Source organism: Chiloscyllium plagiosum, chromosome 3 (assembly GCF_004010195.1).
Source record: "Chiloscyllium plagiosum isolate BGI_BamShark_2017 chromosome 3, ASM401019v2, whole genome shotgun sequence".
Taxonomy (NCBI): Eukaryota; Metazoa; Chordata; class Chondrichthyes; order Orectolobiformes; family Hemiscylliidae; genus Chiloscyllium; species Chiloscyllium plagiosum.
Window position 1 is genome coordinate 114,840,895 of NC_057712.1, and position 16,179 is coordinate 114,857,073.

General features: G+C 45.7%; 1 protein-coding gene across 7 annotated transcripts in view; it reads right to left on the reverse strand.

The window, feature by feature from the left end:
* Positions 1-1,159: 1,159 nt before the first annotated feature.
* The window catches only part of LOC122548458 (tyrosine-protein kinase Fyn), a 271,949-nt gene continuing 256,929 nt past the window's right edge, over positions 1,160-16,179 (reverse strand). For all 7 annotated transcript variants that reach the window (XM_043687161.1, XM_043687162.1, XM_043687155.1 and 4 more), the window contains 2 exons: positions 10,566-10,697; positions 1,160-3,023 (listed from right to left, as the gene is read on the reverse strand). In XM_043687161.1, the coding sequence (XP_043543096.1) occupies positions 2,815-3,023; positions 10,566-10,697 (341 nt within the window). In that variant the 3' untranslated portion in view covers positions 1,160-2,814. The remainder of the gene's footprint in view (positions 3,024-10,565; positions 10,698-16,179) is intronic.

Here is a 16,179-nt window from a genome sequence, read left to right on the forward strand (position 1 = left end):
AGTTATTGAACCCAATGTTGAGACCTGGAGGCTGCAGGATCCCCAAGTGGAAAGTGAGATGTTGTTCTTGGAACTTTGCACTGAGGGTTGCTGGAACACTGCAGCAGGCCTGAGACAGAAACGTTGGCCATTGGAAGGTACCATGGGGGTGTGGGGGATGTTAGAAATGAAGGAGGATTGGAGCAGAGTGTCCCAGAGGGGACATTCCCAGAATGCTGACAAGGGAGAGGAGGGGAATGTGTCTGGTTGTCACATCCCATTGGAGGTGACAGAAATGTAAGTTTTTGTTTTATCTGAAATCTATAAATTAAGATGGGCTGAATGAGAGATTTGTCCTTTCTGCTGCTTCCCTGCATATCTAACCCATCCAGCTCACATTTCACATCACATGTATGATTGCTAGCTGCACACAGTCATAAATGACATTACTGCATTGACCATCTCTGCTACCTTTAGTAAGTCTACAGGCTACAGTGGGATCTCCCATGTACCATCCATACTGTTCTCAGCACATTTGATGGTATATAATACTAGTAATCTGCCCTCTGTTTGCTTTCACTTGCTTCTTGCCTAATTATATTTTGTTTATTCCAAGTTGCCTTCTGTTCTGCTCTGAATCTTTCACAACATACCCTTCCTGTTTCCTGATGGAAAAGTCACAGTGTTTTGCCTTTTGCCTTTGATTAAGAATTCCACGGCTGTTGGATCGTACGGGATTGGGCCGGGGGTGGGGGAAGTTAGGGGAAAATCTCAAGTGCTTTTACTCCAAGTGCAATTACTTGTTTTTCCTGTTATCCTTCCAATCCCACAACTGGAGAGTGGAGTGGGCTGCATCCTGACCTCAGCTGTTCCGAAGGATGAGTGCAGGCAATGTGCAATCACTCTGAATGAAGACCACACTCAATATTGCATGTACGGATGAAGTCTTCCAGATCTTATCAAAGTTAGTTGCACATCAGTTGCAGGAACAGTTTGCTCACATGAACCGGGTATGTCAGCGAATTGCGTGGAGCTAAAAATGTGAATTTTCCACCATCGTAGCACATTCCTGTAAAATATCAAAGGTGTCAGCTGCTCCTTGCTAAAGAAAGGCCTTGCTTCTTGTTTCAATCGCCCTGCGTGCTTCTGCATTTGGACACAGCACAAATGATTCCAGAGCTGGGCTGACCTGGCTAAGACCTTTATTGTACAGGTTTTAAAATGACAAGAAATGGATTAGGAAAATTGAATAGCTATGTAAAATATGCCGACTGGTACAGAAACGGTAAAATGTATATTTGAAGTCAGTTGAAATGTTAAATTCTTAATATGAGTTGGGAGGGAGAAAATGAGAACAATGCAGAGGAATCATTTGGTTAAAATGTACAAATACCAAGATTCCAAAGTTTGGACCATATGGGCAATTAAAGGAATGTAGTAACATCTGAAAACACATTACTACATTTGTGCATCTGCTATCAAAGTTATCGAGTGCATAGTAATTCTAATAAAATAATCCTTTAGGATGTAATTGGCTGACCAGGAAGCAATCTGGAAACGCAAGTGGTTACTGCACGGAGGTCAAAGTTACACATACAAAAGCATTTTTAAAAAAAATCAGCTAGTGAAGTTAGACGTTAAAAGACGTTCTGGAATGCTGGAACTCTTTCCTTTTGTTCTTCAAATGACTGCTTTTGTCTGCTAACCCCTTCGGGATTCCCTGCGCATTTCTCAAGGGCAAGGTCGGTCTCAGTCTAAACTGTTCAGCACGATTATGAATTGCAAGAGGTGTCCAGACAACGCTCTCACGAGATGTTGTCTGTACGGCAAACTTCCACGTCTCACCAGCTCTCGGCATTAATCTGGTGAGTACACTCGGCGGTGCACAGAGTACAGTCAGTGTTGAGTCTGTTGTGATCACTTGGTGCCAATTGAACTACAGTTTCATTCACACCGTTATCATCCTCAGGGTAAATGATAAGTAATTAGATCTTCAGCACAGTTTCTTTAAATATATCATTTTCAGATGACATAATATTACATCACTAGGTTTTTAGAAAAGAAATCCTTACAAGTCTATAAACTTAAACAGAGTAGTAATAAAAACAAATCAACACAATTTGTGATTAGGATGGTGCAGCAATATGCAAACAAGATGCTAATTTCTTTTGGCAGCATCCTATGTCACCGAGTGGTTCACAACCATAGCAATATGCAAATACCTGGGGTTGGGGGGAGGATGGAGGGGAAAGAAAAAAAAAGAGAAGAAATGTCAGTGAGAGTCCAAGTTTTATACTTGAAGGCTTTCAGTTGCAAACGGCCCTCCTCTTCTCTGCTGAGCTGCGACAGCATTTGCCTGAGAAGCCGTGGATGCCTTTGGAGGCTGGTGCAACACTGAGAAACCCCTTTAGGGAGAATCCAGTCAGCTGGCAGCAAAAGGAAGGAGACATTCACTCAATGCCACTGGCATTCTCACATGGCACAGGGACAAGAATTGACTGCTTGCAACCCCCCTCCAGTTTCGTTAGCATTGAGCTGACAGGCAGGCAGTGGGGAGCGTGGGGAAGACAAATATTTCTCGGCAATAAGTAGCATTTTAGAGATGGTTCTCCATCAGTTCAACAATGACTATTATACAATATGAACGTTCTGACATATTCAAAAAGGGAAGCCACGTGGCTGAAGGGAAGGCGCCTGTTTTCCACGGCAAGGGAGTAGGAGCATGATATTCAAAGTTACCAGTTCCGGCAGGATCTGGAGATTATCCCGGTTGGACAAACGGGGAGAAGGGGAGGAGCACCCATAGACGAGAGCAGTTTTCAATAGCACAGCCAATCACAGGTTGTCTCCTGGCTGATACTGAGGCTCTGTCGCAGTGAAGTAGTCCTCTAGGAAGGCCTGCAGATACTCAAAGGTAGGCCTCTCCTCTGGGTCTTTCTTCCAGCACTGGATCATGAGCTCGTGCAGAGAGCTGGGGCAATCTTGTGGAGATGCCATTCTGTAACCACGTTCCACCTGCTCCAACACCTCGCGATTATTCATACCTGGGCAAGACAGTAATTGAGTTGAGCAATACTTGAATGGATATGTATGCTTACCATTCAATTGTGTTGAACATGATACAGTATCATCACGAGGTGGTAATAACCAACTCTAACCATATCACATCATCTCAATTTTGTTTCAGGGCATTCCGGCAACTCCAATGAGGTGGTATTTATTGTCTATCACGAATTACCTCAAACACATTAAGGGTCAAAGTCATGCAGTGTGGTACTGACATCACTCTAGATGGAAAATGGAGGGCTGTCAGATTGCCTTCCCTGAAGAATTTATTCCCACAGTCCAGTTCATTACATTGCCATTTAGGGGTGGCACGGTGGCTCAGTGGTTAGCACTGCTGCCTCTCAGCGCCAGGCACCCAGTTTCGATTCCACCCTCGGGCAACTGTCTGTGTGGAGTTTGCACATTCTACATGGATTTCCTCCAGGTGCTCTGGTTTCCTCCCACAGTCCAAAGGTGTGCAGATTAGATGGACTGGCCATGCTAAATTGCCCCAGAGTGTTCAGGGATGTACAGGTTAGGTGGGCTAGCCATGGGAAATGAAGAGTTACAGTGATAGGGTAGGAGGGTGGGTGTTTGTAAGATGCTCTTCGAAAGGTTGGTGTGGACTCAACTGGCCAAATGGCCTGTTTCCACGCCGTGGGGATTCTATGATTCATTTCCATGTGCTAGCCCAAAACTTTCCAATTTGCCACGGTTACATTTCAATGGTTAACCTCCGTCCAACAATCATGAAGCACAGGCAGAGTACCATAGAAAAAACATTAAAATCAAACATTCACGCCGAAGGGGGAGCGTTTCACAAATACAGCAGTTGGCCTCATGGAGTTTGCCCCAAACTGTTACTCAGAACAAAATGGATTTCCTCAAAGTGAAAAGAGGAGGGGAGAGACAGCAGGAACACAAAAAAAAACTCTGATGGTGAGTCACCTCCGTTTGTGATGCCACAAACCCACAGGATGATGATTAAATACAAATTGGGATATCCCTGGAAAAGAATTGTTGAAAATTGAATCTTCCTAATATTTACTGTGTAGCATGAGATTTCATATAACAGCTATTACAGCAGAACTTCACTTTCCAAAATGTTAGCATGTGAAAACAAAGCATTACAAAAAAAAACAAAGGTCATGATGCCCGTCGAACTAGCATCAACAATTTATCTGGCACCATGCACATCCCACTATCAGTGTGTTTTCAAATATAAGAAGGATTTTTTTGTTTTAGAAAGTATGCAAACTCAGATGAAGAGAACATGATCACCCAGCGTCATGGCTGGCTGTCTTATGGCCATTGGCCAAAAGGGTTCAGCTAATTGATTGATTCAGAGAAAGTAACCTGCCCCTAGAAATATGATAGAACTATAAAGGCTAGGATCAGAGAGAGGAGCAAGATTAGAGTGGTGCTGGAAAAGCACAGCAGGTCAGGCAGCATCCGAGGAGCAGGAAAATCGACGTTTGGGGCAAATGAAAGGCTTTTGCCCGAAACATCGATTTTCCTGCTCCTCGGATGCTGCCTGACCTGCTGTGCTTTTCCAGCATCATTCTAATCTTGACTCTGATCTCCAGCATCTGCAGAGTGAGGAGCACTCAGGGTAGGATGTGCTGGGGGAAGCCGCAGGTGCTAGACTACTTTGACTTTGGAACAACTGCAGGGTATACCAAGGAAGTTAGAGAAGCCACATCTGTGCTGGAAAAGGCAAACAGAGCCACGAGAGTTCAGGAGCCAGATTCCGTGCTGGAGTGACTACACAGGTGCTAGGTCAAGTCCATACCCACAACAAGAATAGAGTCAATGCTGAGGCAGAGGGGATTGCCCCTCTTGGGGAGGTTCTCATCAGGCAGACCTGGGAAGGCAGCCAGCTCACATCAGAGGGCCCCCAGAGAGCGGTCTTCATCAGGCAGATGGAAGACAGATCAGAAGGAGAGGAGGAAGACCCCAGAGAAGTGTTCCCTAATACCTCGGCTAGAGAGCAGGACACACCCCATCACTTTAGAAAGACTGACACATTCTGCAGCAGCACCTTAAATGCAATCTGGTATCAGTGAACCATCACCAATTGTCAGGGCTGTAAACTTCCTTTATTTATCACATTACCCAATGCATCATATCTAAACTACTGCCTCCTAAGAAACTTAATAAATTACCAGAAAATTACTTACAAATCATTGACTGTCTAACTGTGGTCACACAGCCCTATAATCAACAGGATACATTCACTCGATTCCCTTCCCCATTCCCCTCCCCACCCCACCCTGGCTGGCCCCAGCTGGGAAGGTGCCCTCCCCTCAGCCAATGTGCACACACCAAGCCAAGTGACTACACCAGTAGGAGGTGTGTGCTCATGATTGAGGATGTAGACGATCTGTTTATTGTTCCACATGGTCAGGGGTGAGAGACCCAATTATCACGTACTTAGTTAGCGTTATAGAATCCCTACAGTGAGAAAGCAGCCCATCGAATCCATACTAATCCTCCAAAGAGCATCCCATCCAGACCCACCTCCCTATCCTATCCCTGCATTTCTCATGACTAATCCATCTCGCCTGCACATCCCCAGACACTCTGGGGCAATTTAACATGGCCAATTCACTTAACCTGCACAACTTTGGACTGTGGGAGGAAACCCAGAGGAAACCCACGCAGACACCGGGAGAATGTGCAAACTCCACACAGACAGTTGCCTGAGGCTGGAATCGAACCCGGGTCCCCGTGGCGCTGTGAGGCAGCTGTGCTAACCACTGAGGCACCATGCCACATCACAGTGAAACTTAGGAAATTCTCAGGTTTAAAACCTGCTCATGATGATGTTTGTAGCTGGTTAAAGTGTAAGCAGTAGAACGTTCCCTTCCACCTGGTTGTACTCATCAAGATTATTCCCGTCAGTGATGTGTAACACAACCTCTCCAACATTTGGTATAAAACACTGAGTGGTACGAACTTTGTTTGATCTTTGGAATAGCATTTTCCCCAACCTTCCCCTTGTTAAAAACAAAACACTCTCTGCCTGCCTATGAGAGCACCCATTGTGTAATGCTCCCGTGGGCATGTTATTATTGTTGTTGGCAGAGCAAAGCTTCACAGGGATTGCAGCTTCCTGGTGCTAAAGAACAAAATAAAATGAAATCCACTCTGTACTGCTGCCCCCCAAAATGTTTCCCATTCTCATTTTCAACAGGAGGCAGTTTATTTCCTGGAAGGCAGGATTCCAGTTGTGTGCAACCTCAACAACCTTTAATTGGGCGTGGCATATTCTAATCATTGATAAAATATGACTGATCCAGAACATTCTTTGCCCCCCCAGCCATTCCGCTGATGGCGTTCCTCTCTCCAGGGGAATAAAGTCAGAAGTCACACGACACCAGGTTACAGTCCAACTGGTTTATTTGCAATTACAAGCTTTCGGAGCACTGCCCTTTCATCAGGTGAACCTGTTGGACTATAACCTGGTGTTGTGTGACTCCTGACTTTGTCCACCCCAGTCCAGCGCCGGCAGTTCCACATCAGGTGAATAAAAACAGACGAGCAAACCAGCCAGAGATTGGTTAAACCACACCTTTCCCAATCCATCATGTCCGTGGCAACAGTTCAGACTTGGAGTTGGAAGTTGCACATTCTGTCTTACTTCAGAGAGCAGAGTGCAAAGTCAGGGCTGCACTGCTGAAAGGGCTGTCTTTCTTACTAGATGTTAAACTGGAGAGGTTGAAGAAGTTGGGACTATTCATCCTGGAAAGTAAACAGCTAAGAGGAAATTTGATTGAGGTTTTCAAAACCATGAAAGCACTGGAAATAGCAGACAGGGAGAAGTTGTTCCTGCTCTTAAAAGACGACCGAATGAGGGGGCACTGATTTAAAGTGATGGGCAAACAAAGCAAGACTAATGGGGGAATAACCCTTTTCATACAGCAAGTGGTTTTGGTCTAAGTCTAGGTCCAAATCCCACTCTGGCTGAGATTACCAAGAAGGTGCCGCCTTCTCAGCCTAACCCCTCACCTGAGGTGTGGTGACCCTCAGGTTAAACCATCATCAGTCTTCTCTCACTAATGACAGAGCAATCCTATGGTCTTTTGGGACTTATAGTTAGGATATGGAATGCACTGCCTTGAAGTATAGAGGAGGCAGGTTCAATTGAGCCATTCAAGAGGGTGATTGTTTGGATAGAAATGGTATGCAGAGGGATATGGGGAAAAGGCAGGGGATTGGTGCCAATGAAAGAATTGGTGCAAATATGATGGGCTGAATGGCCTTCTTTAGCGCTGTAAGAACTCTGCATTCTTTGCAGTTGAAGCTCTGCAGTCCTTCTCTGGATGTGGCACTGTTTTGAACAAGGGCTGATGGTGGTCTTTAATGGGTGGGCTGAAGAGTTTAGGCAATGGTGATGGTGGGGGAGGGGGGGGGGGGAGGGATGGGGCTCCCTGATGACCAGGGCAATATTTATTCTCAAATTCCAAAGACCGCACCCCCGGCCTCCCCCTCCCCGTTTCTCCAGATCCTATCTTTTGCCATGTGTGAAAGCAAGCGCCCCTTTCATCGTGCTCTGTACATGAGCTAATCAATGTGGTAGCAGATCCTCAGTAACTTAACGCTCGTTACTTCATCCTTTGGAAAAGAGCAGGAGCTTGTAAGAAGCCTTCATTAAAACTGTGAATGTTGAAATTATTGAACATAGGAACAGGAGTAGGCTATTCAGCCCATTGAGTCTACCCCTCCATTCAATACAGTTATGGCCAATCAAACACAACCCATTCCTATTACCCGATACATATCAATCTCTACCACAAACAAACTCAAAGACTGAGCCTAAACTGCCCTCTGTGGTCAAGCATTCCAAAGGTTCACCACCCTGACTATACCTGATGAAGGGATTATGCCCGAAATGGCAACTCTCCTGCTCCTCGGATGCCGCCTGACCGGATGTGCTTTTCCAGCACCACACTCTTCGCCTCTGATCTCCAGCATCTGCACTCCTCACTTTCTCCTACAACACTTCCTCCTCAGCTCTGATGTATGTGACCTCACCTCAGTTTTAAATTCTGCCTCCTGGTTCTAGACTCCCCGCCCAGGGGAACCATCCTACCCTCATCTTACCTGCCTTTTCCTTTAGGTATTTTGTTCGTTTCAATACTATCACTTCTCATTCTTCAAAACTCCAAAGAATACAAGCCCTGTTAGCCAAGTCGCTCTTCATAGGGCAGAGCCACCATTCCTGGAACAAGTCTGGTCAATCCCTTTGTTGCACTTCCTCAAGGGGCTGAATAGAAACACAGGATAAAGGAGCAGGTGTAGGCCAGTCAGCCTGTTGAGCCTGCTCAATACGATCCATGGCTGATCACCCAACTCTGTAACCTCTTCCTGTTTTTTCCCCATACCCTTTGATACCTTCAACCCTAAGAACTACATCTAACTCCTTCTTGGAAACATTCAATGTTTTGGCCTGAATCACTTCCTGTGGCAGAGAATTCCTCAGGCTCACCACTCTCTGGGGGAAGAAACTTCCCCTCATCTCAGTCCTAAATGGTCTGCCCCATATCTTAAGGCTGTGACCCCCAGTTTCTAGATTCTCCACTCATCAGGAAGATCGATCCAGCATTCCCCCTGTTTGGTCCTGATGGAATTTTATAGGTTTCTACGAGATTGTCCCCACACTTTTCTAAACTGCAGTGGATATAATTGATCAGTGTCTGTTCATACATCAGTCCTGCCATCCCAGGAATCAGGCTGGTAAACCTTCATTACACTCTCTCCAAAGCCAGAACATCCTTCTCCGATATGGAAATCAGAACTGCATATAGTACTTCAGGCATGGTCTCACCAAGACCCTGTATAACTGGAGTAAGACATCCCTGCTCCTATATTCAAATTCTCTTTCTGTGAGGGCCTGTACTGTATCTGCATGTTTACTTTCAGTGATTAGTGTACAAGGATACCCAGGTCTCTTTACACCTCCCCTTTCCCAGTTTATCACCTTTCAGATTATAATCTGCCTCCCTGCTTTACAGGCCTAATCACAGAGTCATACAGCATGGAAACAGACCCTTCGGTTTAATCAGTCCACACCAATCATGTTCCTAAACTAAATTAGTCCCATCTGCCTGTGCTTCACCCATATCTCTCCAAACCTTTCCTATTCATGTACTCAGCTAAATGTCTTTTAAACCTTCTAATTGTATCTGCAGCCACTACTTTCTCTGCCAGGTTTCTCCACAAACAAACCACCCTCTGTGTAAAAAAAGTTGCCCCTCATGTACTTTTAAAACCTTTCTCCTCTCATCTTAAAATCATGTGCCCTGGTTTTGAACTCCCCACTCGAGGGAAAAGACCCTTGTCATTCACCTTATCTATGCCCCTCATAAACTTATAAACCTCAATAAGGTCATCCCTCAACCTCCTACGCTCCAGTGAAAAAATCGCAGCCTATCCAGCCAATTTTTATAACTCAAACCCTCCATTCATGGCAACATCCTGGTAAATCTTTTCCCGAACCGTTTCCAGCTTAATAATCTCCTTTCAATAACTGGGTGACCAGAACTGCAGGCAGTAGTCCAGAAGAGCGCTCACAAATGTCCTGTACAACCTCAACATGATGTCCCAACTCCGACACTCAAATGTCTGAGCAATGAAGACAAGCATGCCAAACGCCTTCTGAATCATGATGCAAATTTCAAAAATTATGTACCTGAACCCCTCGGACTCTCTGCCAGGTGTGTCATGGGGAGAAGTAGGAACGGCGTGGCACGGGGAGAGGTAGGAACGGTGTGGCACGGGGAGAGGTAGGAACGGTGTGGCACGGGGAGAGGTAGGAACGATGTGGCATGGGGAGAAGTAGGAACGGTGTGGCATGGGGAGAAGTAGGAACGATGTGGCACGGGGAGAAGTAGGAACGGCGTGGCACGGGGAGAGGTAGGAACGATGTGGCATGGGGAGAGGTAGGAACGGTGTGTTCTCCAACTCTACCCAGGGCCCTATCATTAATTGTATAAGCCCTGCCCTTGCTTGTTTTACCAAAATGCAACACCTCACATTTATCCAAATTAAACTCCATCTGCCATTCCTCAAACTAATTGATCAAGATCTCTTGCTATCAAAGTGGATAACCTCAGATTTATCCACGTTGCACTCCTTTTGCCATGCATTTGCCCACACAAATTGTCCAAATCACACTGAATGACTTCTTCCTGAACTACGGAGACTAAAACTGTATACAGCATTTCAGTGTGGGTGTGAACGAACAACTGTGGATATCAGCTCGGCTTACAACACCCGTCTTTATGGGGAATCTGAACCGACTTACCCAAGAGTGAAAAACTGCCCAGGGCCACTGAATATTAATGTTGGACTCACTGAGCAGAGTTTCAAAATGGTTCACTCATGCCCGGACAATACTTCAAACCATTGAAATATGTAAAAGATTCTGAAGGGGATAGACAGCTTTGTTTAAAAATCGGGAAGTAGGTAGACCCCTTTCCCAGATCCCTGCTCTGTCGTACACCAGACAAATATGTTACACTCTCGGTATTTCTCACCTGGATAGGGCACTCTCCCCTTTGTCACCAGCTCTGTCAGCAGAATGCCAAAGGACCAGACATCAGACTTGATTGTGAACCTCCCGTACAGTGCCGCTTCGGGTGCAGTCCACTTAATGGGAAATTTGGCACCTAGATGGTGGAGAGATATGAGAATTTTAAGTTGCTTTCCTTTCAAAGCCCGGCATACAAATCAACAAACTGCCGCTTGGGTATTTCTGCAACAAGATCATGCTCTCCTTCCCTAAGTGCAATTTGTTTTCTTCTTCTTCCTTGTGCCTGAGACATTGCAGTCGGGGATGGAGTAGATCCATATTTTCCTCCAAAGGTGACCAATGGGGTGACACAGTGGCTCAGTGGTTAGTGCTGCTGCCTCACAGTGCCAGGTTTGATTCCAGCCTCAGGTGACTGTCTGGTGGAGTTTGCACATTCTCAATGTGTCTGTGTGGGTTTCCACCGGGTGCTCCGGTTTCCTCCCCCAATCCAAAAGAAGTGCAGGTTACGTGAATTGGTCATGCTAAATTGCCCATAGTGTTCAGGGATGTGTAGAATAGGTGCAATCATCAGGGGTAAATGTAGAGTAATAGGGTAGTTGAGTGGGTCTGGGTGGGTTACTCTTTGGAGGGTCTGTGTGGACTTGTTGGACTGAAGGGCCTGTTTCCACACTGTAGGGACTCTCTGTCCCAGTAACAGTACAATAGGATCATCAGGAGGTGAATGGAATGGTGGCTCATTCTCCCCGTGTCTGCGTGGGTTTCCTCCGGGTGCTCCGATTTCCTCCCACAGTCCAAAGATGTGCAGGTCAGGTGAACTGACCATGCTAAATTGCCCGTAGTGTTAGGTGAAGGGGCAAATGTAGGGGTATGGGTGGGTGGCTCTCCGGAGAGTCGGTGTGGACTTGTTGGGCCGAAGGGCCTGTTTCCACACTGTAAGTAATCTAATCTGATGATCAGGTCTCAACTTCTAAGCATGAGTCAGATCAGATTGAGAAGCAGAGTGGGCATCTCATAGAGTGGTACACGTTCTCCAGCAGAGTTAAATTAAAACTTACATTTAAAATTTACTTCAACACTGTTCACATTCATTACATCCAAATCCCTGGGGTCGGGGAGTCCAGAACTAGAGGGCATAGGTTTAGGGTGAGAGGGGAAAGATATAAAAGAGACCTAAGGGGCAACTTTTTCACGCAGAGGGTGGTGCGTGTCTGGAATGATCTGCCGGAGGAAGTGGTGGAGGCTGGTACAATTGTAACATTTAAGAGGCATTTGGATGGGTAAATGAATAGGAAGGATTTGGAGGGATATGGGCCGGGTGCTGGCAGGTGGGACTAGGTTGGGTTGGGATATCTGGTCGGCGTGGATGAGTTGGACTGAAGGGTCTGTTTCCATGTTGTACATCTCTGTGACTCTCTGTGACTCTGTGACTCTCTGTCTCTCTCTGACTCTATGACTCTCTGTCTCTCTCTGACTCTATGACTCTCTGTCTCTCTCTGACTCTATGACTCTAAACCATTTTTGAAGGCACTAGAAGCAAAATGCAGAAACAATTTGGAATTAAACTGCACCTTTTGACAACCTCAGACACTTTACGTTCTGCAGAGTAGTCTGACACTTCACTGTAGAACTCCCTCAATGTAAATTATGTGCTTAACTTACTGGAGTGGGACTTGAACCACCAATTTTGTCATGGAGGTAAGGTTGTTACCACTGTACCAAGCCTAACGCTGTGAACAGAGTTTAGATTTTCACTTGAATGAGGGAAAGCAAAAGCTGCAGCAATACATAACCAGTACAATGCAATTGATACCATATTAGGAATAGAAATAAGCCACTCACCCTTGAACCTCAATCAGATCATAGCTAACCCAGTTCTCAGCTCCCATTTCACCTCCCTTTCCCTCCATCCCGTTCCAAGTAAAAGTCGACCTGAGCATTGAAAGCTCCAATAACCTGAAGCAAGCACCATCTTGGAGCAGAAGAGAATCCCTTTAAATTCCTTTTATTACTTTAAATACCTTGGTAAGATCACCCCTCAAAAATTTATACTCAAGGGAATGCAACCCAAATGTTTGCAAACTGCCTGTTTAATCTGGCTGTTTAACCCCTTCTTCAGAGTCTAATGAATCAGTGTTGCACCTTGTTCCAAGGTGAGAACATCCTTCTTGAGTCTTATGCACAAAACAGGACAGAGTACTGACGAGGGGGGACAAGAAACATGGGCAACTTTCCAGCCTGCTCCACCATTGACTATAATCTATAATCAATTAGATTAGAGGGGAACTGCACCTTAAATACATCCATCCACCAACTTTACATATGGCTTTAATTTTACCTCAGGAATGGGCCAGCAAACCTGGAATTTGCTGATAGGGTCAGAGGGGTGCAATGCTCTGGTGGAATTCCATTGGTTAGGATAAAAGGAATCAAAGTGACATGGGTTAGGATCAACATCAGCCAGAAGAGACACAAGTGACCACACTCAATAGGGGAGAGGGGGGATGATGGGGATGGGGGAGGAAGTGACCACCGGGTGATGTCCCTGAGGAATCTCTGCAAACTCTCAATCAATTCCTCTCAATTTTGGCATTTTCGATGCACCTAACCATGACAGCTTTTTTTGGCTGAGGAAACTTTTGACCTGTGCAAAAATGTTCTTTCTGGGGTCAGCATAAACAATCTATCTCGAATTTTTAAGATTGCCACCACCTCACCCCCACTCCACCCAAACACTTCATCATCTCAAACACCTCAAACAGGTCGTCCCCTAATCCTCTTTACTGAAGGAAATACAAGCCTTGTCTAAGTGGGCTTTTGTGTTGTCATGATAATGTCCCTACTTCTCCTCTGGACTGAAGTCCCACCTACTTCAGAAATAACATCTCTGAACAGGTTGATGAGGAGCATAGTATCTACAAGTCTAGTTCTGTGGAGACTACCTGATAATTTAACCCTTTGCATTCTGATGTCATTCTGATGAACTTACACTGCACTCACAAAGTACTGTAATCTTCCTGAGGGGCAGGGCCCAGAAGTGATTCTGTAACTGGAGTTCTACACAGCATTAGCGGTAACTTCCACTCTTTCATAGTCAACTCTTTTAAGATAAATATTTCATTTGCTTTTCCAAGTTTGTAATTGTATTTGTTCACTGTTATTTTAAAATTATGTTTGTACATGTTTAGAGAGATTGAGATCAACAGCACAGAAAAAAGCTCTTCGGACCCTCATATCTATGCTGGGCAAAACCAACCATCCATCTATTCTATTCCCATTTTCCAACACTTGGCTCACTGGCCTGCATGCCTTAGCATTGCAACTGCGCCTTAAATATTTCTGAGACATTGCCTTTACCACCCACACAGGCCGTGAGTTCCAGATTCCCACCAATATCTGGGTGAAAGTGTTTTCCCTCACAACTCCTTTAATCCTCGTGTACCTTAGCATTAATCTATGCCCCGGTTACTAATCCCTCCAACAAGCTGGGGTCTAACCAACATGTTATACAGTTCTAGAATAACCACCTTGCTCTTAAATTCAAATAAAGACAACAAACCTATATGACTTCTTAACCACTTTATCCACCTGTCCTTCTATCCCGCTGATCCTTGATGATTCCCAGGGCCCCACCATTTCTTTATCACTCTTCCACATTTCCTAGGCTCTTGCCTTTTTTTGTTTTTCTCTCATGGGATTGTGGGCATCGCTGGCTGGACCAGCATTAATTGCCCATCCCTAATTGTTCTCGAGAAGGTGGTGGTGAGATGTGTGGTTGAACCGCTGCAGTTCACTTGGTGTAGGTAGACCCACAATGCTGGTCCGTAGGGAGCTCCAGCATTTTTACCCAGTGACACAGAAGGCACAATGATATATTTCCCAGAGAGGATAGTAAATGGCTTGGAGGGAACTTGCAGGTGGCGGTGTTAGGTCATAATCTGGTGTATTCCTTTGAGTCCAAGGTGGATGATACTGAACTTTGCCACGACTCTATCTGCCCTAATGTTTCTCACTCACTGCCAGCCAATATAGCTGACTCTTAATTGCCCTCTGAACTGACCTAGCACGCCATCAGTTGTAGCAAAAACAAAAGGAATGAAAACCACAGGACTACATAGTCATACTCATGGAATCATACCTTACAGACAATATCCCAGACCCCACCATCACCATTCCTGGATATATCTTGTCGCAGCGGCAGGATAGACACAACAGAGGTGGTGGCACAGTGGGATACAGTCAGGAGGGAGTTTCCCTGGGAGTCCTCAACATTGACTCTGGAGCCCCATGAAACCTCATGGCACCAGGTTAAACATTTGCAAGGAAATCTCCTGCTGATTCCACGTACTGTCCTCCCTCGGCTGATGAATCCATCCTCTTCCATGTTAAACAACATTTGAAGGAAGCACTGAAGGTAGCAAGGGTGTAGAGTGTACTTTGGGTGGGGAGTTTAATGACCCCCACAAAGAGTGGCTTGGCAGCAGCACTACTGATCGAGCTGGTCGGGTCAAAAGGACATTGCTGCTAGACTGGCTTTGCAGCAGGTGGTGAGGGAACCAACAAGAGGGTCAAACATACATGACCTCATCCTTACCAATCCTTACAATATCAGTAAGAGCGACTACTGCCCAGTTCTTGTGGAGACAGAATCTTGTCTTCACATTCACAAGACCCTCCTTCATGTTGTGTGGCACTATCACTGTGCTAAATGGGACAGACTTCAAACAGATCTTGAAGTGTGTATACTTCAATGCAAGAAGTATACGAAATAAGGTAGGTGAACTTGCAGCGTTGGTTGGTACCTGGGACTTCGGTGTGGCACTATCACTGTGCTAAATGGGACAGACTTCAAACAGATCTAATAACTCAAGACTGGGCATCCATGAGGCACTGTGGGCAGCAGGATTGTACCCCAGCACAATCTGTAACCTCATAGCACATTATATATCCCCCACTCAACCATTACCATCAAGCCAGGGGATCAACCCTGGTTCAATAGAAAGTGCAGGAGGGCATGTCAGGAGCAGCACCAGACATAACAAAAAAATAAGGTGTCAACCTGGTGAAGCTACCAAACAGGACTACCTTCCGTGCTGGACAGCGTGAGCAGCAAGTGATAGACAGAGCTAAGTGATCCCACAGTCAACGGATCAGGTCTAAACTCTGTAGTCCTACTACATCTAGTCGTGAATGGTGGTGGACAATTAAACAACTCACTGGAGGAGGAGGCTCCACAAATATCCCCATCCTCAATGATGGAAGAACCCAACTCATCAGTGCAAAAGGTTGAAGCATTTGCAACAGTCTTTAGCCAGAGGTGCCAAATGAATGACCATGTCAGCCTCCTTTAGTGCCCCAACATTACAGATTTTAGCCTTCAGAGCTGAAAATGTGTTGCTGGAAAAGCGCAGCAGGTCAGGCAGCATCCAGGGAACAGGAGAATCGACGTTTCGGGCATAAGCCCTTCTTCAGGAATGAGGAAAGTTTGTCCAGCAGGTTAAGATAAAAGGTAGGGAGGAGGGACTTGGGGGAGGGGCGTCGGAAATGTGATAGGTGGAAAGAGGTCAAGGTGAGGGTGATAGGTCAGACTGGGGTGGGGGCGGAGAGGTCGGGAAGAAGAT